This window comes from Sapajus apella, unplaced genomic scaffold (assembly GCF_009761245.1).
Source record: "Sapajus apella isolate SASKATOON/1434 unplaced genomic scaffold, GSC_monkey_1.0 scaffold72, whole genome shotgun sequence".
NCBI lineage: Eukaryota > Metazoa > Chordata > Mammalia > Primates > Cebidae > Sapajus > Sapajus apella.
In genome coordinates, this window is record NW_022437012.1 from 8,142,358 (window position 1) to 8,164,029 (window position 21,672).

General features: G+C 43.5%; 1 protein-coding gene across 7 annotated transcripts in view; it reads right to left on the minus strand.

Annotated features, from left to right (window-relative positions):
* The window catches only part of NCKAP5 (NCK associated protein 5), a 976,754-nt gene that overhangs the window by 35,695 nt on the left and 919,387 nt on the right, over positions 1-21,672 (minus strand). The window contains exon 18 of one of the 7 annotated variants that reach the window (XM_032250731.1): positions 19,247-19,379. The exons of the other annotated variants lie outside the window; for them this stretch is intronic. Coding sequence (XP_032106622.1) covers positions 19,247-19,379 — 133 coding nt within the window. The remainder of the gene's footprint in view (positions 1-19,246; positions 19,380-21,672) is intronic. 7 annotated transcript variants of the gene reach the window in all.

Below are 21,672 nucleotides of genomic sequence, written 5' to 3' on the forward strand. Positions count from 1 at the left end.
GGTTCTTTGGGCTGATCCCATGTGGTCTATGTCATCTATATTAGCTCCTCCTGCATTACCTATCATCACCCAATCACGGAGCTTCTTGCTTGTCTAAGTGTGTGCGATCTGCTTGTCTATTTTGGCCTTCTTAGCTGACCTCCCTAGATGGGATATCTGGACTATGAAATCTGTGTTCTTTTGGTTTTTTGGCCAGGGTCCTTTCTATGCAATTATACTCTTGGTCCTAGCTGTGAGATGGCTGCTTCCCAGGGTCTGATATAACATAAAAGAATGAATAAGTAATGTGGAAAGCAGGTGTCACAAATGAGGAGAGGGAGGTTGCACAAAAACATAAACAAAACACTGAGGAAGAAGGAAAGACAAGAGGAAACAAAGGAAGAATGGCACATTATGGCACTTAAGCATAATACTCTCTGATAGTAACTCTGGCCTAAAAAGAACATAAGACGCTGGAGATGAAGCAAGATGGACGAATAGATGCCTCCACCCATTGTCCTCCTGTAGGAACACCAAATTGAACAACAGTCCACATAAAAAGACATGTTCGTAAGAACCAAAAATGAGGTGAGCAATCACAGTCCCTGGTTTCAACTTCATATCACTGAAAGGGGCACTGAAGAGTATGGAAAGACAGTCTTGATCACCGACACCACCCCTCCCCATCCCCTGGCAGCTGCACTGTGTGGAGAATCTGTGCTCTTGTGGGAGGGAAAGTACAGAGACTGTGGAAGGACTTTTCACTCAGTGTTGCACTGTCACAGCAGAAAGCAGCACAAGGCAGAACTCAGCTGGTGCCTACAGGGGGAGCATATAGACCAGCCTTAGCCAGAGGGAAATCAATCATCCCAGTGGTCAGAATCTGAGTTCCTACAAGCCTTGTGGGCTAATGTGCTCTGGGGGTCTATACAAACTTGAATGGAAGTCTGGGACACAAGGACTGTAACTCCAGGGCAAGTTCTGGGGCTGTGCTAGGCTTGGAGCCAGTTGACTGTGGGGTCATGCGATCTACTGAGACACCAGCTGGGGTGGCCTATGGAGTGCTTACATCACCCTCCCCCAACCCCAGGACCAGTGCCTTTCACTCATTCAACAAAATGTTTGTTAGGTACCTCCCGTGTGCCGGGCACTGTTCTAGGCACTGGTATTGTAAGTGTGGGCAAAACCAAATACCCTGTCTTTATGTTTAAATGTCCAGAAACATGGCAGTGTTCTACAATAGTTAACGTGAGGGTGAGCCCAGGAGATCCTAGAATATGGATCCCTATAGTTCTGGGAGAGACTGCTTTCTTCCACTTGAGGAGAGGAGAGAGAAGAGTAAAGAGGACTTTGTCTTGCACCTTAGACACCTCCTCAGCCACAGCAGGAACAGGCACCAGGCAGAGTCCTAAGACCCCCTTTCTAGGCCCCAGCTCCCAGACATTTCTAGCCATACCATCGATGATACTGAAGGGAACCCTCTGTCTTAAAGGCACTGACCCAGTCCTGGCCGGATTAATTACCTTCTAACTAAAGAGCCCCTGGGCTCTGAAAATACAGCAGCAGTATGCAGGCAGTACTTGCCATGGGCCTTAGGTGAGACTGAGGGATGTACAAGCTTCGTGTGTAACCCAGCACATTCCCAGCTGAGATAGCCATGAGGAAGGATTCTTCTGCTTGAGAAAAAGAGAGGGAAGAGTAAAGGAGACTTTGTCCTGCAGCCTAGGGACAGCTTGGCCACAGTGGGGTAGAGCACAAAGCAGGCTCTTATGGTCGTTGATTCCAGGCTTGGCTCTTAAATGCCATTTCTGCACCTGCCCTGGGCTAGAGGGGAGCCAATTTCCCTGAGGAGTCCTAGCCCTGGCAGCATTCACTATAAGCTGACTCAAGAGCCAGTAGGCCCTGAATGAACACCTGTGGTACTCAGGTAGTACTTGCCACAGGCCTTAGGTGAGACTCAGTTGTACCAGCTTCAGGTGTGACCCAGCACATTCCCAACTGTGCTGTCCAAGGGGAGGGACTCCTTGGTTTGTGGAAAGGAGAGGTAAGAGCGGGAAGGGCTTTGTCTAGTAGCTTGGGTGCCAGCTGAGCCACAGTAGAAGAGAGCAACAGGTAGGTTCCTAAAGTTTCTGACTCCAGGTCCTGGCTCCTGGATGGCATCTCCAGACCTGACTGAGGTGGGGGGAAGCTCGCCATCCTGAAGGAAAGGACACAAGGCCAGCTGGCTTTGCCACCTGCTGACTGCAGAGTGCTTCACGTGTTTATTACTGATCTTTGCTTTCTATTCTTTAGAATGTCTTCTTATGCTTTGCCCTTTTCCCATTATATTGTTGTCTTCTTCTTAGTCCGTAGATTATTATATACATGGTGCTAATCTTTGTTGGCTGTATGTAATACCAATGCCTTTTTTGGTTTGTATTTTGGCTTTTAATTTTCTCTAGGGTGTCCATTAATGAATAGAAGCTCTTAATTTTCAAGGAATGTTAATGCTTTTTGCATCTGATTTAAGGATCCTTTCCTTCTCTTCCTTCAGGCCAGAAGACTTTTAAAAAGTTTATTATTACTGTAATATAAATATGCAATTAACATTTTTATATTGATCTTATATTCAGTCACCTTGCAAAACTTTCATATTATTTCTAGTAACTGTCTATAAATTATTTTGGATTTTCTATGGTCATATCATAATAGCTAAACCACCCCCCCCCACCCACCAAACCAAAAGCAAGTGGAATAAAAAAAAAGTTTTAAAAATCCAAAACAAAAACACTCGAGCACAAAAAAGAAAAAAAAAAGACAGGAGATAGAAAAACAGAAACATCAAAATGAACAAGCTTCGCATCTTTCTGAATGGTTAAAAGAAGAATAAGATAACATAAGTGAACCAAAGGTGAAAGAAGAGGATGATAAAAACAACAAAAGTTAACAAAATGGGGTGGTGGTAGGAGGGCCAGAAACAATGCCTTCAGCCAAATTAAAAGTTGGTTTCTGGAAAAGACGAAATCGGCAAACCACTAGGAAGACTTAAAACAAGAGAAAGGATAAACAATATTATTAATAAAAAGGACAAATAACCACGGATATAATAGAGACCAAAAAGATAATAAGCAAACCCAATCAGGTGGTTTATGTCAATAAACATGAAAACAGACAAAAGGGACACATTCCTATACAATTTATATAGTTTATCAGAATTGACAGACAATGCAATAGAAAGCCTGAGAAGTATTACAAATAGTAATGAACTAGTAATGAAAGTCGCTAACCATCTTCCTACAAACAAAACAACAAGCCCTGATATATTAACAAAGTTTTGCACAAATTCAACGGCTAGATCATTCTAACTTATACAACGTATAAAGAACAGAAAAATAGGGAATACTTCCCATTCATTTTATGAGATCAGTATTGTTTTGACATCAAAGTGCAAGACAAAACACAAGAAAATAATTTCACTGACTCATGTCTACTCATTTATTAAAATGGTTAATAATAAAAAATAAAATTTGTTAACAAATGAATATAGATACAAAAGTTTTAAATATGACATTAGCTGACTAAGTTTACCATTGCTTACAAAAATATAGCTTATATAAGGTTTATCTTAAGGATGTAAGACTGGTATAATTTTTAAAATATAGAAATATCTTTCACTTAAGGCATTAAAGGCAAAAACCATATGATCATCTCAAACGACACATATATAACTTTTGATAAATTCAACATGTCTACGTGATTCTTAAAAAAACCTTCTTAGTTAATGAGGCTTAAAGACAGCTTCCACAACCTGATAAAGTTAATCTACACCAAAACAAAACTAAAAACAAATTAGTGACAACAAACATCATCCTCCTAAACGGATAAACATTGGAAGTATTCCCTTTAAATATCAGCAACAAGACAAGAATGCCTATCATCACCACTCTAACTCGACATTGATTGTAGATTCTTTTAGAAGTACATATCCCTTTCATAGAATCTCACATATAAACCTTCCTCTTAAAGGTAATTCTTAAAACAGGTGTTCTTAAACCTAAGGCATTGTGTTCTGAAAAGGTAGAACACTCTTCCCACTCCCCAAAGCCATTATCCAGTTTCTTTTTAAAAATAATGCTCAGCGGCATGGCACATTTGAGCAGTCAATGTAAAGAAGGGTCGGGGAAGGAAAAGTATAATTTGACATAGTTAGTTGTAAATCCAGGAGTATTATCTAGGCTAAATATCATCTCACTCTGGGACCAAAGAATTAAACTCATTTAGCTTTTTCTTCTTCAACAAATGCAGAACTTAAAGAGCTGTTTTAGCCCATAATTTCATTCATCTTATGATCCAGCTGGTATTATACTGAATAACATTTGGAATTTGACTGTATTAAGTGAGGGAACTTTGCACTCTCAGGAGAACTAAAGAGACATTTTATGGTGCTGAAGTGACAATTTAAAAAAAAATCCATTTTTTTATAACATTTGAGAAAGGTACCAGAAATATTGGTTCATTTATGCTTTGTTCTGAAAATCCAGATGAGTTTTGAATGAAGAGAATGATTTATTTCAGGATCAGTGCCTTTCACTAATTCGACAAATGTTTGTTAGGTACCTCCATGTGCTGGGCACTGTTCTAGGCACTGGTGATGTAAGCATGAGCAAAACTAAACCCTCTGTCTTCCTGTTGTTTAAGTGTCCAGAAACATGGTAGTGTTCTACAATAGTGAACATGAGGGTGAGCCCAGTAGATACTAGAATACAGATCACCTATCCATCCTTCCTGCTTCCTCTTTCTGTCTGAAAACTTTCCATTACTATCTTTAAGGTAAAAGAAAAATGTCTGGGTTGATTCCCTTCCAGGCTTCGGTTACTGCATTACACCAGTGCTACACCTCACTGAGCCTTTCTTGGTAAATTCCTTTATAATAATATCATAGCCAGCATCAAAAGAGCACCTTTCAAAAAGGCATGTGGCATATGCTGTCTGGTTAAAATCCTGCGATTAGGTATTATCATCATTTTGTGGGTGCGAATCCGAGGCACAGAAAAGCTCAGTGATCCAACATTATAGATATTAATTCAAGTTTCTTTGACTTCAAAACCTTTGTGAACATTTTCTAGTAGTATATCTGGTTGCCTCATTCATTCATTCACCTTCTTAGCAAATACTGAGTTGCGTATCAAAGAGAGTTTTGAATTTCATGTTATTCTCCTGAGTACGAGTGTAGTCTTTACTCATCTCCCAAAAATACCCTATTATCCCCAGCTGTGTAATACTGTGAAACCCAGACAGACCCTCCTTTCCCCTTCCCTCACCACAGAGTATGGTGTAGAAAAACTCAATCAGAAAAAAAGTTTTAACAACCAGAGTTACTCTCCGTGGAATAGGCTGGCATGTAAAATAGTGAATCCCCTAATTACCATTCAATGGAGAGGTCTAAGTAGAGGCCAAATAAGGATAGGATAAGGGAGACTCCTCCTTCCCTCCCTCTCTACATCCTTTTCTTCCATCTCCATTGAGCTGACATTCCACTGATAGGGATGGTAGAAAGGATAACTTCTATGCTCTTTTTCAACATAATGTCTCTAGGTTATTAGAAACGGGGAGAATAAACAGGAATAAAAAGGCAAGTATTTTGGTGTCGTGGTTTTTGGGCGAAGGCTGCAGGACAGACTCAGGTTTACAAATCTAGGCTTGCTCATCATCTGTGTTCTGGGCTGGTCCTCTACTCATCTCTCAAATTCACTGGCACACACAGATCACACCCATTGCCAGTTGGTACCAAACATTTATATTATCAACTACCCTCATAGAACTGTATGACCTCTGTTCTGCTAACCAGCTGTGGGCAAACACTGGCAGTCACAGGATGTCACTACTCTCTTCTGACCCTCTCTTCATTCCCTGATTTACTCACTTGCCCCTCAGAGAAACTCCCTTCGCCTTTATGCCCACCTAAACCTGATTCTTCAAGACTCATCTCAAAGCCCCCTCCAGGAAGATATTCTAGCTACTTCATTCCTTTTGCTTAGAGCCATGTTGGCATTCAAACTCGGGGGTCACAGGCCATTCATTCACCCAGCATTTCAGTAGGGATCAGTAAGCACTTGCCATGTGCCAAAGATTCAGTATGAAACACCATGATCTCTGCTGTTAAGGGACAAGCAGCAGAGAACAACAGCAATTTGATGGTCAGGGTGAAACCAAGGTGCTACAGGATCACAGAGGAGGAGCACACACCCAGATCCAGATCAACAATACAACTGCTAGTAATCGATTCTATAGATAGCCACAGAAGACAAGTTAAGTGAATTATGGTACAGCCACACAATGTAGCCGGAAAAAAGAACAAGGAAACTGTGCACTGATATGGAATGATCTCCAGGATGTATTAAGTGGGAGACAGCAAAACAAAACAAGAGGCAGGATAGTGTACACAGTGTACTTCCTTTTGAATAAGAAATTTGCATTTCTTTGCGTTGTTTAATGAAAGACTGGGAAGATTAACCAAAAAAAAAAATCAGTAAGAATGGTTACCTATATGAAGCTAGGGGCACAGAGATAGAGGAGAGAATTCTATGTTCAAAACAACAAAGTCAAATTTTGAAAATGATACCTGAGAAAAGCTCTGAGAACCTCTCCACATAGCAGAGGCTGCTGAATACTGAAGCATGAAGCTTTACTTCCTAATCACTACAGCATTTGTTCACAGAGTGACGAAACGTCAAGCTGGGCAGTATCTGGGAGACACCTCTTCCCAAAGAGGGGAAATAAGACATTTGCTGAAGATCACCAAGTAAGTTACAGTCCAAGAAGACACATGCCTACTCCAAGATGGGTATTTGGGTTCTTCCACACATCTCAAAGATTTCATGGGGCACTGTGGTGCAATAAATGCTGTTGGCAGGTCGTCCCTAAAAAATACTGATCCTGTAGCCTTGCCTTCTGAAGATTCCTAATAAAACTCAGGAAGACACCAGGAGATATCCCGGAAAGAAACATTACAGAATAAAAAGGGACAAAGTAATAGACTACTTCATAAGAGAGACAGGGCCAAACAAAAAATAAAAGAACTCTTATTTACCGTGAAAAAGTTGAGAGTAGAAGAAGAAACATTCTGTATGATGCTTCTGGGGGATTTGCAAACAGAGAAGCAAGCTGACTAGGGAAAGCTGGAAACCAACCACGAACCTCCTCTCTGCCTGCACAAGATCGAGAGCCAGGTTGGCCAATGTAAAGGATGCCATCTCTTTTTCTAATTAAATTCCTTAAAGAGTGTGTTGCTTTATTCATTTATAATAAAATCCTGTTCTAATTAAAACTGAAACATCCCCCCACCTGATCCAACCTCGCCATATTTCTGGTTTCCATGTAATTGAATCTGAAAATGATGATGCTGAGTGATAGCTTGGCATATTACTGCTTATTGTGAAAGCAAATAATAAGAAAGGAGAATGCTACTACGCTTGTTTTAGGAAGGTTTAATCAGCTCTTTCTCCTTTAGACTGAATTTTAACCACAGCTGAAGATAATGTGATATTTCTCTTAATGAAATTGTATATCCGTGGCTAATTTACGAGGGAAATTTACCTTTCTGAGGCTTTAGCTTCACATTATTTTAGTCTATAGCTTTTAAGGTCCCTGGGTTCCCCTCCCTCCCTCTCACATCCTCGACCTTCAATTCCAGAAATTGTTCTTTGTATTGGTCCATTTCATATACAATCCTCACATTTATTAGAATTCTTCAGATTGAAGGCTTTGCCACACCTAATGTCATATCTGAAATACCCATGAGAAGGAGGCAAGGTGGACATTACGTGGTAGATGGAATCAAAAAGTCAGTTTAATGCCAGGCACAGTGGCTCAGACCTGTAATGCCAGCACTTTGGGAAGCCGAGGCGGGTGGATCACCTGAGGTCAGGAGTTCAGACCAGACTCACCAACATGATGAAAACTCATCTCTACTAAAAAATATAAAATATTAGCCAGGTGTGGTGGTGGGCCTGTAATCCCAGCTACTTGGGAGGCTGAGGCAGGAGAATCACTTGAACCAGGGAGGCAGAGGCTGCAATGAGTGAAGACTGCACCAGTGCACTCTGGTCTGGGTGAAAGAGTAAGACTCTGTCTCAAAAAAAAAAAAAATCAGTTAATGACACAGCCAGTGCTGAAACCCAGGTATGTTAGCTCCCAGTTATGGGTATTTCTAGCACATCCACCAAAGGGCTCATGGCTTTGGGTTTCTAGGTTTCAGGAGGTTCACAGAGGAGCCCACTGTATAATATGGTGAATAATGCTTGACATTTGTCCTGGTTTTTCCCAAGGTCATCTCCTTTGTTGTATAATAAGTGTATATCTCTAGGTTTCTGGCTAGTTAAGAAGCAGCAGTTTGAAAGAATGTTTGAAATGGCCTCTCTCTTGATCCTTAAAAGTCTGAGAAGAAGTAATTAGAATATATCTGTCCTTCTTCCCCCATACCTGAAAGGTTTGCATATTGCTATTTCCTCCTGCACATGATAATAGTTACCTCTACAGAAACTTTTCCTGAATACTGAGCCCTTTCTTTTCCCCACCTACCTCATTCTTCAAGAGAGTTCCTTCTACTGACCCCAGTATTTTCATTCCACAGATGATTGTTAATCTTCCGTGTCTGGTTTGACCATTCAGTAGGAAGAGTTCTGGCAAGGGGCTCTTTCTAATGTTTTTATGTGCTTTTAAGCCAAATATGAAACTGTAAGGTCTCCAAGGAAACCCAAACACCTGTTGACTACATTTTTTTTCCACCATTTTTCCATCTAATTGCAATTTACCTACTTCACTAGAACAACATGAGGATTAACTGTCCTCAGGTAACTTTCAAGTCTGTAAAGGATTTCTGCCTCCTCAGGGCACACGTTCTCTAAGAGAGACAGAGCTGAAATACTAGTAAGAGACTTAATGTGTAGCAGCGTCGAATAATCCGTGCTCTGTGTTACCACTTCAGACCGTCAGCCTCTCCCTAACACACTCTGACAAAGGCAACGTGGAGGGATCAACAGCCAAGTCCAAAAGTCCCAGACAGGAGCACGAACTTCCCTTTCAAAGCCCTTGGGATGAAGCGGTATTAACCACCAAATTAGGTATCTGGCCTTGGGCCTGGGCCTGGTCCTGGAGCACCTGCTGGGCAGGCAGGGGTGTCTGCCTGCTGTCATATTTTGGCACAAGCATTTGACAGCTTCTCCCTCCCAATGAACACTTCTAATACCCAAGGTTAATCTTTTCCTGGCTGCTTCTTGTCACTACAGACATTTTGTACCCGTTATCCTTCTGTGGTTGGGGGCTGTCCTGTGCATTGTGAGGTGTTTAGCCTCATCCCTGGACTCTGCAGAACAGATTAGTATCCCCTATCCCCTCTGAGTTGTGACAATTCAAAATGTCTCCAGACATCTGCTGAATGTCGCCTGGGGGATGGAGAGGCACAGTCGCACTGGTGAGATGATCCATTGTGAACGCTTGATGTATTACTGAGATTATGAGTAAACCTCTACAAAAACGCCAACCTCAAACATGCTCAGAAATGTCAGTGGCCTTCGGAACCACTCTTCTCCCATCCCCTACCAAGTTAGATTTAATTCTTCTCCCCCAACATGAAGTGGAGGAGACACATACATTTTCACAAGTGAAGCAGCATCTAATACGGTGTGTATTTATTTAGCACCGTTGCCTAGTTCTGTTGCCTCACTTTCTTTCAGCCCTGGCAGCCAAAGCTTGCTAATTGGCACAGCATTAAGTATCCTTTTTCTCCCTTTACCTATTCCACTTCAACTGAGGATTTGTCTTTTGCTTTGAAATTCCACTGTGCAAGCTCCTTTTTAAATGTGTTGGGCTGTAACACATTTGAACTTGAGGGGGGGTAACACTGGGGGCGCTGTGGTAATGGGGGGTAATGCCCATCAAAGGGTGACAAACTCTGGGGGATATCTCTTCCCTCAGAATGTCTCATTAGGGTCCCCAGGCTTGGTCTCCATCTCCACTGTAGCCCGCAGTCCAATTTACTTGAGCGACGGCTTCGCTGCAGCACACTGCTCTTTCGACAGGAGGGTAAACTCATTCTGTCCATCATGACATTTGCTTTCTTAAGGGTCTCGTAATATGCAGCTTAAATAATTAAATGCAGGTCACACCGCAGCTTCCCTTTTCAAGCCTGTCTGAGGGCACAGTGGGTTGTTTCTGATGGCTAGCTGTTGACCATGTGAATTTTAGAAGCTGGTTGGGTTTTTTGTTTGTTGTGTTATCGTTTATGACACGTCTCTTCACAAACACCCCCAAAACTCAGTGTAGTGCAAATCTAATGTGCATAGCTGAAAGGGCTGTGGATTTTCTGATGCTGGATAAATGGTGACTAAGAGAAATTTGAGACCCCTGGCTCTGGCAAGGGTCTCAGAGCAGCCTGCTTGTCACGGTCCGTACTTTCCATTTGTCATCCAGGAAAGTGTAATACTGGGACACAAGTCCCTTGTGTCCCATTGCATGTGTCCATTCGCTTCGAGATGGAATGGGCTTGTCAAAAAAAAAAAAAAAAAAAAAAAGCAAACCTTTAAAATGACCTAATAAGACAGAAGTTCCAGGAAGGATTAAAGATAACTCTTACCTGTAGTGTTCATTTTATACAATAGGTTTCTCTGGGGGAACTTAGAGTAATTATAACAAATTTGGATTTCGTTTAACCCAATGCTGATTTTGCATATTATACAGAAATTTGTCATCTTTAAGTAATGTGCCAGATGAATGCTTTAAAATAGATGCAACTTTGTGTGAATTTTCTATAATATAGCAAGATCTGATTGCTCTATTAATAGCCAAAGTCCTTGGCCTTGAGAAGGCAGGATGGCAGCATTTTTAAAATTCATCATCTCTGCATAATTAGTTGTGAATCTCTAAATATCCAAGCTGAGGAGTTAACCAGGAACTAGAGCTGTTATCCCTCAGTGTCCCTTCAATATTGTCCCATGGTCATCGTTTCCTTGTTTTTCTAATTACCGTAAAACCAACTGTTTTTTTTTAACTCAACTGCCCTGGCTCTTTGTAATTTGCTGAATGTAGTCACCTTCAAGTGAAGAAAATGCACTTCTTGTTCAGGAAACTGGGGCTTGATTAGCTGAGCATCATCAAGTGGCTGGGGGGACCCCAGTGCCAAAGTTTTCCATATTTTACCTGACCGCTACATTTTGAGGGGGGCATGCTGGAAAGTCAGCCCCTTGTGGTGGTGATCTATAGATCCTAGTGAGGTTTTATTTGAAGACATAATTTCACAAAAACCAAAAAGAACTAGGAATTCTGGTTCCTTACTCTGAGTGGCCAACAATATGGCACTAGGCACTATAAAACAATGGTTTTGAGCATTGGATTACCTTCTGTCTTGGAAGCTTTGTTTCAGTCTGTGTGTCTGATTATAAGCACCTACGGCAGGGCTGTGTCATGAACCTTCCCTACTCCCTAGTGTCTGGCAGGGGCCTGGACACAGTAGGAGCTGAACAAACCAAATAAACTGGTGTAGAAGTCAAGTCTCTCTTTTGCTTTCACTCCTTCTATCCTCTAGCACTAGGATGTGCTACCCATCTACTACTCAGTTCTCCTTAGAAATTCACAAGGACAGCAAATTCATATTGGAAATTGATGTTGGAAGAGCAAAGGTTTTCAACCTTTACTTCTCTCTTTCATAACAGGGATATGATACACACTTATCAATAAGAGTGGTTCTCTGTGACAATAATTCCCAATTTGGGACAGAGTCTATGAGAATCAAGCCAGGAGGCATGAGACTATTTAGAGAAAGCAAAGCAAAGCAAAACAAAACAAAAGGATTTTGAGATACCTGTAACAGCCTCCATGAAGTTTCATCATTGAAGAGTAAACTAAAAGTTTATATCCTCGAGAAAAATTGGACAAATGGATTCAACATTTTCTCTAGCACTGTCCTCAAAGAAGAAGAAATGCCCTTATTGTGTTTCTCCCTGCAGGTAGCTGTGCTGGGTCTTCCTTTCTCTGGGCAAGGAAAAGCTCATATAGACAATAAATGTGTGCACAACAGGCTACCCAAGATCATAATCAGTGCAGTGAGTGGGCTGCATTTTTATTTCACACACATTTATTAAAGACCTAGGGTGTGCCATGTCCCCTGCTAAGTTCAGAGCATGAATGACCAGCAATCTTGGCACTCATGAGGGAGTTCAACGTGCAAAGTAATAGATATAATATCAAGTGGAAATGAAAGAGATACAGGGTCTTACAGGGAAACAGACAAGGAGAAGTAACAGGGCTTTGGGTGTGGCTGATGAAAGAGCATCTTGGAAGACTTCCTATAGGAGGTAAAGTCTGAACTGAACCTTAAAGATGAAATGGGGGTTAAATGAAAGGTTACAGCAGAAGGGAGTTAGTATGAAAGCAATTCCAGGGTGGCCAGACCATATAAGCAAAAGCTTGGAAGCCCCCAACAGCATTATGTGTTCAGGACTTGACAGGCATCTCAACAACACATAAAGTGGAAGCCAAGAAACGGAAAAAAGTGAGGCTGGAGAAGTAAGACCAAGGTGGGCTTTGTGAGCCTTGTAAGAGGAGGAGACTGAATTTTTTTTTTAAGTAAAATAAAATTTAAAATGTGTCATTCAAAATATTTTAAACTTTATTTTGTGCAAGAAGTATTATTTTAACAGAAATAACTCAGACCCTTACTACAGATATACCTTAAAACAGCATTAATAAATATGGCTTGGGAGTCAGACATTCATTTATTCCATATTCAGATATTTACTGAGTATCAGATTTCATGCTAGGTCTGACTGTTGAGGAAACACTTGACTTGGTCCTTTTCCTGAAAGGGCACAAGAATCCAAATCATTTTAGATTCTATTAAGTAAATTTAACTATGAACCTTGAGCAAATTACTGTTAGCTGGGTGGTGCTCAGTTTTCTCATCTGTAAAATGTAAAATCAAGACAAAATGTCTCTTTTATAAAGTTCTCAATGAGGAATACATAAGAGAAACTTAGGAAAAAAAACATCTGGCCCATAGCAGGAGCAGTTATATTGGATCCAATAGGCTGAAATCGGAATGATTTGGCTGTGCAGTATTAAGAGTACAAATGAGTTCAATGAAGAATAAGCACAGAATAAATTCTATAGAAACGTGGCAGAGGAAAGAGATGCAACAAAGAGCGCACTCCCATGCTAACGCGGGGATTTAACTCTGTATTGCCTTACCGTTCCCACTAAGAGGCCAACAAGCCTGAGGTTCCTGGTTCTGCTCTCAGATCCTCCCAGCATAGCTCCAGGGCAAAAGGACAACTGGGACCTCTCCTTGTTCTTGAAGTTGCTATTTTCAAAACCACTTTGTTGGGGTATAATTGACAGACAAAAAGCTGTACATATTTAATGCGTACCACTTGGTGATTTTGGAGAGATGTCTGTACCTGGGAGAGTGGACTGTGTGGGTGACGGACAACCCTTGAAAAGTTCCCAGCAAAGAAACAGCATGGTGGGTTTCTGAATTTCAGGGAGGGCACTTTGGTGGTCATGAGGACAATGCATTTAAGGGGCATGAGACTGGCAGCAGGTTGATAGGGTCTGGGGACAAAGGGAGGCAGCAGGGTGTATGGGTCAGATGGGGGCAAGGGTCAAGGCAGTTCTCGGGTGACTGGGACAGAGGCAGACCTGAAAAGCCTCTAAGAGAGGAGGCAGCAGACCTTGGGATGGCCAGAGTGTGCACCGCGAAAGGGGAAGAGTCCAGGGTGACTCCTTGCTTCATAGTTTGTACACCTACAAGGATGGTGAGACACTCCATGAAGACAGGAACCTGGGAGGCACAGCAGATTTCCAGAGAAAAAAAGAGAGGTCTCCATTTGGATGTTTATTCTTGGGGTGCCTGGCTGGGTTGGTGATTGGTGACATACAGCCAGTCAGATGAAGCAGAAGCTTGGGAGATCCGTCTTGCCTAGGGATTGTTATTTTACTTTTTACTAGCCAGGGCCAGTGGGTGCGGGTGAGACTCCCCTTTCTCCCTTCATCTAGAGGTTGGGGCTGCACTAGGTCTTCTCCCCATCCAACAATCTGCTTGCTTGCTCCTTCTCCTTTCCACTGTTGTCCCCTGCACATGCCTTCTCCAAGGCCCTGCCTGCGGGAAAACGGCAGGAATGTTTCTTATGCCCAACTTGGTAAATTAGAGCGGGTGGCTCTGTGAACGAAGCCACAACATCACTTCTGTCTGCTACTCCACCGCTGGGCCACCTACCCAGCTCCTAAATCCTGCCCCCACAGCTGACTGTGCTAACAACTAGACTTCCTAAACATTTTTCAGAGTGAAGCTGAAGAACCAACCACGAAAGAAAAGTTACGCATTTATTTTAGTGTGTTATAAGCCCAGAGGAAAGATTTTGGGAGGCAGGCTTCTTTAGCCACATTCAGTGTGAGGCAAACAAAGCTTCCAGGGAATATGGGGACACAGCCCACCCTGTTTTGAAGAGTGGGTTCCCAGCCATGCTGTGACTAACAGGGTGAGCAGCTAGGGTAGGAGCTGGGGCCAGCGGGAGTGGGTGGTGAGAGGGCACAGGGGACAGGCAGCAGCCTCTGTAAGCTTCCTGGAAGCTGTGGAGGACCAACTGCCACTATCAAATGTCCTCTCCTGCCCGAGGGAAATTTCAGGGAACTGGCCTGGCATGGTGGCTCACGCCTGTAATCCCAGCACTTTGGGAGGCCGAGGCAGGAGGATCACCTGAGGTCAGCAGTTTGAGACCAGCCTGGCCAACATAATGAAACCTGCTTAAAAAAATACGAAAATTAGCCAGGCATGGTGGCGCATCTGTAATCTCAGCTACTAAGGAGGCTGAGGCAGGAGAGTTGCTTGAATCTGGGAGGTGGAGGTTGCAGTGAGCCAAGATCGCACCACTGTACTCCATCCAGCCTGGGTGACGGAGATACTGTCTCAAAAAAAAAAAAAAAAGGAAATTTCAGGGAGCCAAGGAGAAAGGGTACGTTTGAAAAATGAAAAAGGGCAACTATCTTGGCAAACATCCAATAAGGCTTCACGATCTACTGATGAATTCCACCCTGCAGGTTGGGGACCTCTATTACAGAACGTTGTTATTTCAAAAGGGCCTCTGGGGTGGGACGGCCAATCTCCCTTTCACAGGCACATGTGATGAAAGGAAGGAAACGCTGACTCAGGGGGAATAAAATCTCCACCAGACACTCAAGGCATGTCCTCCTGTTATTGTTTTTCTCCTGTTTCTATTTTCTTTTTATACCACCTTTGCCAACATTTGGAAAGTTAATGGTGCTGCCTCCATCCTTAATGCCCCTTTCCAGGGTTCATTGGAAGCTAGCACACACCCACAGCCATGCCAGCTGTCTGCACAGAACATTTTCCCTTCCTGGCAGCACTGCCACAGCTGGGGCTGACCTGTGGCTGGCTGTCTGGGTGTGCGAGGACAGATTTCTGGCAACACATTCTCTCTCTTTTTTTTAGAGGGAGTCTTGCTCTGTCACCCAGGCTGGAGTGCAGTGGCGCAATCTCGCCTCACTACAACTTCCGACTCCTGGGTTCAAGTGATTCTCCTGCCTCAGCCTCCCAAGTAGCTGGGACTACAGGCATGCACCACCACACCCAGCTAATTTGTTGTATTTTTAGTAGACACAAGGTTTCACCATGTTGGCCAGGCTGGTCTCGATCTCCTGACCTCGTGATCCACCCGCCTCGGCCTCCCAAAGTGCTGGGATTCCAGGCGTGAGCCACCGCGCCTGGCCAACACATCCTTTTTTAAAGGTAGGTTGTAGGCACCTTGGTGGAGGGAAAGACTGTCTTGCTGTTTGTGCTCCTTCTAAGACCTCAACGCCTCCCAAGAAACACCACTTTCCCATCAGCTAAAGCAATAGAATAAAATAAATCTGTTCCTTTTCAAAGAGGGGTTTGATCTGGTTGGAGGAAATAGGATGAGCAAAGTGGGTTGACAGAAAAATATTCAGGCTGGGACTCACTTCATTTGGCAGAAGGATTAAAAAAAAAATTCAAGCAGTAAGTTGACTGTTCATCATTAGGTCACCCAGAGCCACAACCTAGCGTGGATTCTTGATTGCCTTGTACAACTCATGCAGACAGGTCTGCGATGCTGAAACATGGGCCCTAAGGTAAGTGCACTCGTACCCAGGTACTCTCTCATTTGCAGCCAGAATTTGTCTTAAATCTTGTCTCCTTTTTCAGGACACTTAGACCATCCTCCCCCTTTGTGCCTACTTCTGCTCTCTACACTGGAACCCCACTAGCAGAGGGAGGGGCAGGACAGAACTGAAGATTGCATGCCTCTTTTTAGTAACAAGCAACAGACAGAATCATGAGTTTCCTCCTTGGCATACCTTCCTCACTTGACTTCTAAGACGTCATGTTCCCCAGCCCTCCTCCCCCTTCACTGTGTCTTCCTCTTCTCCATGATGGAGAGGAGGTGGGAGGACCTAGTCTTCTCTTGGTCTACACTCCCTCCATTCCTCATTGCACTTGAACACACAGCTTTAAATGCGGTGGATGTGCTGATGAAACTCTAATTTACATGAGCCCCAGACTCTCCCAACCTCCCACCTACTCACCTCTTCCACTTGTAGGCTTAATGGGCACCCAAACCTAGCATGTCCACACAGAACTCCCCATTTCATTTGGCAGAAGGCAAGGGCAAATGCAGCCCTTCTCAGAGCCAAAGCTTGGAGTCATCCTTGACCCTCCTTTTTTTTCCAGTCTACCAGTGAATCGTATTGTGTTTTATTTTTGTTTTTCGAGACAGGGTTTTGCTGTGTCACCCAGGCTATAGTGCAGTGGTGCAACCATGGCTCACTGTAGCCTTAATCTCGGGGGCTCAAGCTATCCTCCCGCCTCAGCCTCCCAAGTAGTTGGGACTACAGGTGTGTGCCACCACACCCGTCTTATTAAAAAAAAAAAAAACAACAACAACTTTGTAAAGACAGGGTCTCACTGTGTTGCCTAGGCTGGTCTCCAACTCCTGGCCTCAAGCTATTCTCTTGCCTCACTGTCCCGAACTGCTGGGATAACAGGCACGAGCCACCATGCCTTGTCTGAGTCAGGTGGTAGTTTTAATTAGATTTGGAATCAGACCATTCTCACTCCCCGTGTTGTGTGAGCCACATGTGACTACTCATATTTACATTTAAATTAATTAAAATTTCAACCAAAAAAAAAAAAAAAAAGGAAAAGAAGGAATGGCCCAAATGAGAACTTTTAGGAAAATTGGAGCAAAAATTACATTAAAAAATTCAGTCCCTTCCTTGCAGTGGCTGTGTTTCAGGTGCTTAACAGCCATGTGTGCAGACATAAAGCACTTCCATCATTGAGGGAGGTCTCTTAGCCGGTGCTGGTCACTGTGTGGATTGTGGATTGCAACCATCCTGGTCCAAGCTATCAACATCTCTGGTCTGGATACCTGTAACAATCTCTTAATTGATCCTGCTTCTTCAGTTTTCTCAATACGGCAGCCAGAGGGATCCTTTTTAAACTTTGCGTGTCATGCCACTCCTGGGCTTTAAGTCATTCAAATTCCCTGTGCATGTCTCTTAGAGTAGGGGTTAGTCCTCAGAAAGGCATACAGGGTTCCAGGGTTTCTGGCCCCTTCTCATCTATCAGGTTGCTCTCTCTGCAGCAACATCTGAGCCTCCTGCCTCCTGGACTCCAGAGGCTACTCAGCTTCAAGTCTACCCCACTCATTGTTCTCTCCACTGGGAGTGCCCTTCCGGGCTCACTCACTCTCCTGCTTCAGCTCTCTCTGCTCAAAAGCTGCTTTCTCAGAGAGCTTCCTTGTGACTATTCCACTTCAATTTCAACTTCTCCTCCAACTGCCAGCTTTCTCACTCTCCCTTTCTCTGCCTGACTTTCTCTTTTCCATAGCAGTCATCTCCTTTGAACAAACTATGCACATTTACTTGTTTATGATATCTATTGTTTACTCTCTGGCAGGGATCTTTGTCCATTTACTCACTGCTGGAAAACTGGCTCAGAGGAAACCAACAAACCTTTGTTCAATAAAGAATGGAGAGAGTTTGAGAGCTGAAAGGGGCCCTGGATACTGTTCCTGGGTGTGCAACTGAGGGTTGGTGAGGTGAGGCTATTCACTGAGGACTCACGATGGGCTCAAGGGTAGGGCATGGATTAGGAGCTGGCATCATCCTGAGCATCTTCACTGGGTAAGCGCCATGACAGTGGCCTCCCCTTCCCCTTCATCTGTCACAGTCAGAGGGACACCGATGAATCACAAAGAGCCAACGTGGAAAACAACCAACTAAAATATCGGGGGTATTCACCACTTTCTTCTTGGTAAACCTTCGTATGATTCAACCATCAATCCTACCTCTCTGATGACTTATAAGAAGCAAGGGACAAAGTGGTGATTCAGATTAATGAGCCCTTCTTACTCTCAGCCTCCTTTCCCCAGTGCAAATACCAAGATTCTCTGATAACTGGAAACAGACAGGACTGCTAGATTATGTTTTTTTCCTAAACGTACCAGCCTTGTTTTAAAAAAATAAAATTATGATTTCATTACATAATTTATAAATTAGTATTTGAGAAAAAAAGTTGATTAGCAGAAAAAGAATGGCTCTCCATTGCGTCATTAAAATATTTCTGACAATCCAGAATAAATTAGAAGAAATTCTAGTTCATTTCAGAGCCCAGATCACATTTTGTGTTAGGGATTTGTCTGCCCTCTTATATCTGTAAGGAAGTGCCATCTGAATAGACATATTTTTAAATGCCTAGGGATAATAATTTTTCTACTGCCAATTCTGGCTCAAAGAAAAATATAGCGAGGGAGCTTCAACCTCACAAACAGACCTGTTCATAATGGCACAGCTAACAGGTCCAGGGCTACACAGCATGATGTTAGCAGAAAGCCTAGAAAACTCCATCCACGGCTCACCAGATGATTTAACTTGCCAGAGTATATAATTAAGAACAAAGTTATCTTTATAGTCATTCCTTCATTATTGAGATAACTCAATTGGAGGCTGTTTTAGAGATGCTGGATTCAGAAATAAAGTCCTTATAGACTGCACTGCAATATCATGAAGATTACACCAGAAAACAAATGGATGCGCAAAGACAACCTTCTGTACGTACCAGAAAATTAGATCTCAGGAGAGACAGGAAGAAAAAACATAAAATCAAAGAGGGTGGGGGCCGAGCACAGTGAAAGGTATAATCAGCGGCTTCCCAGAGAGAGGAGCCTGCAAGGCCAGCAAGCTCGCCGGTTGTTACCTGGGGCAGCGCTCTTCAGTGCTTTCACTAACTGTCCCCTTCCAGCTCCAAAACCATTATCTCCATAGTCCGGGACACTGTCACTATTACTGCCACCGCTGGCAGAGTATGTACACATTCTGGGTACCTTGTCCTAAATGAGTAATATGAGACTGTTAAGATTATTCATACAAATCAAAACGGGGCAGAACATCCTGTGAGGATGTGACACAGTTCACATTTGGCTGTCATTACACAATGAATTCCGTTCCCACTGCCCAGCCCACAAGAGCATCCTGTGAGGATGTGACACAGTTCACATTTGGCTGTCACTGTGTGCACCGAATTCCGTTCCCACTGCCCAGCCCACCGCCCACTCCAGAGCAACTCTGGATTGCTGGTTTCTTCTGCCTCTGAGGAGCTGATGCTGTCTACTCAATTACCAGAGCTGCAGAAATAGGCCTGCAATAATGAAGCCGTTGATGGTGCTCTGCCTTTGTCTCAGGCTCAGGAAAGTCCCCACGGTTACCTGTTCTGCATTTTGTATACTTCTTTATAGGGTCTTATTTTTTTCAAGTGCCTATTATGAGCTGCTGTTCCAAAGCTAATGGCATATTTATTTAACTGATCTCATCACTGGCTTCCAAGTATCAGAAGGTAATAAACAATTCACCTTGGGAACAAAAGAATAAATGTTTGCCTAATTTATAATTTTCTTTCAGTTCCCAAAAGGACAGTAGCCTTTAGGAAAGTCAGCAATTGCTGACCCTACGTAGTCCTCAAATCTGCTGACAGTTCATGAGCTGAGGGACCCAGTTTCCCCTCTTGCTCACATGCACATATCACCTGACCCTGTCCCCTAAGGATGTCACTGGTGTGACAATGATGCTGTATTCAGGAATTGCTGAGGCAGTTGATGCTGTATGAACAACATTCCGCTGTGTGCACATAAGCAGAATACTGGATCCAGGAGTGCAACTCCTATGTGTTGAATCCAGGTTATCTGGGAGACTTTTCTGTTTGTAGACTGTCCTGTTAGAGCCTATTATTCACCATCTGTGCCAGACAGTTCCAGTACAGATGCATTAGATGGGTCTCTGAAGTTTGTTTGGAAGGGTGTCATTGGTTGGGTTATAAAAACACATTTTAGGATGTAAACTCACTTATCTGCGGTTATAAATTCAAGCACTAATTTCCTTTACTCCTTCATTCATTTATTTAGCCACCCTCCCATTCAACAGTGTTTACTAAGTACCTACTCTGTGCCAAGCAGTATGCTAGGTTCTAGGGATGGAGAGCTTAATGCTGGAGAGACCAGTAGTCTAGCAAGGACTAAGTCCATGAAGGAAGACAAACCCAGTGACTGTAGTGCTGGGGAACCTGTGTCCAGAGCTCCAAAAGGACCCAGTAACATTGTCTGGGCATGATGAGGTACATCCTTTCATAGCTCCATTCAATAAAATCTAACTGAATCAGGCATCCTGTCGGGTACTAGAAATATAGAGCTAATTCTTGCTTGAAACTTTACCTGCCTGGCAGTTGGCGAAGCAGGGTTCTGAGTTTCAGGGACCTCCAGTGCATGGGGCCAGTGCAGGACGATGGGGAAGGGAATCGTAGAGAGGTGTGTCTACTGGTGGATGTGTATGTTACGTGAGGAGTGCAGGGCCCTGCTGGGTCAGGAAGAGTAGCTGTTTTTTCCTTTTTCCTTTCTTGGAATTATTCAAACTCCTTTGCCATTGTCACCAACTGCTGTTCCTGAACTGCTTTTCTCCTCTCCAACTCTGGGTGACTGTTATGGTTTTCTCAATTTGACAGCTCTCGGTTTTCTCAATTGTTCTGTGCAAAGTGTGTTCCATAGACCAGTGGCATCAGCATCACCTGGGGATTTGTTAGAAATGTGTACGCCTCACTCCGTATATGCCAAATCAGACATAAGTGGACGTGGGTGACAAGAGTATAGCCGTTCAGGTGGTTCTGATGCCTGCTCAGGTTTGGGAAGCACTGATTTAGAGGAGCCCTGATTTCCTGTGTTTGACTTAAGGCATGGCAGAATACAGCAGTTTCCTCCTTTGCCTCTTGGACCCACGTCCTGTGAAGGCAGCCATCCTGGGTGCTGCTCTGGACTTTAGAGGGCTCAGTTCCAGTCTCAGCTCCACAGTAACTTTCCCCTGGATCCTGAACACAGTCCAGCAGGACTCTGGTGTTCCCCACTGGAAATCAAGGCTGTGGGCCCAGAGGATCTCCTCCCCTACTGACCCATCGTCCCCTTCCACACCGAGGCAGATGCTCAAGGCTGAAACATGGCTTGGGCACACTGAGTGAGGGGGACCTCAGATGTGAGTGAATCTGGGTATCTCATCATCATAGTTGGGCAGAAACTCTAGTAAGAATAGCAACCGGGGCTCTTGATACCAGGCCTGGGAGAGCTGAGGGCAGCAGAAGTGGGA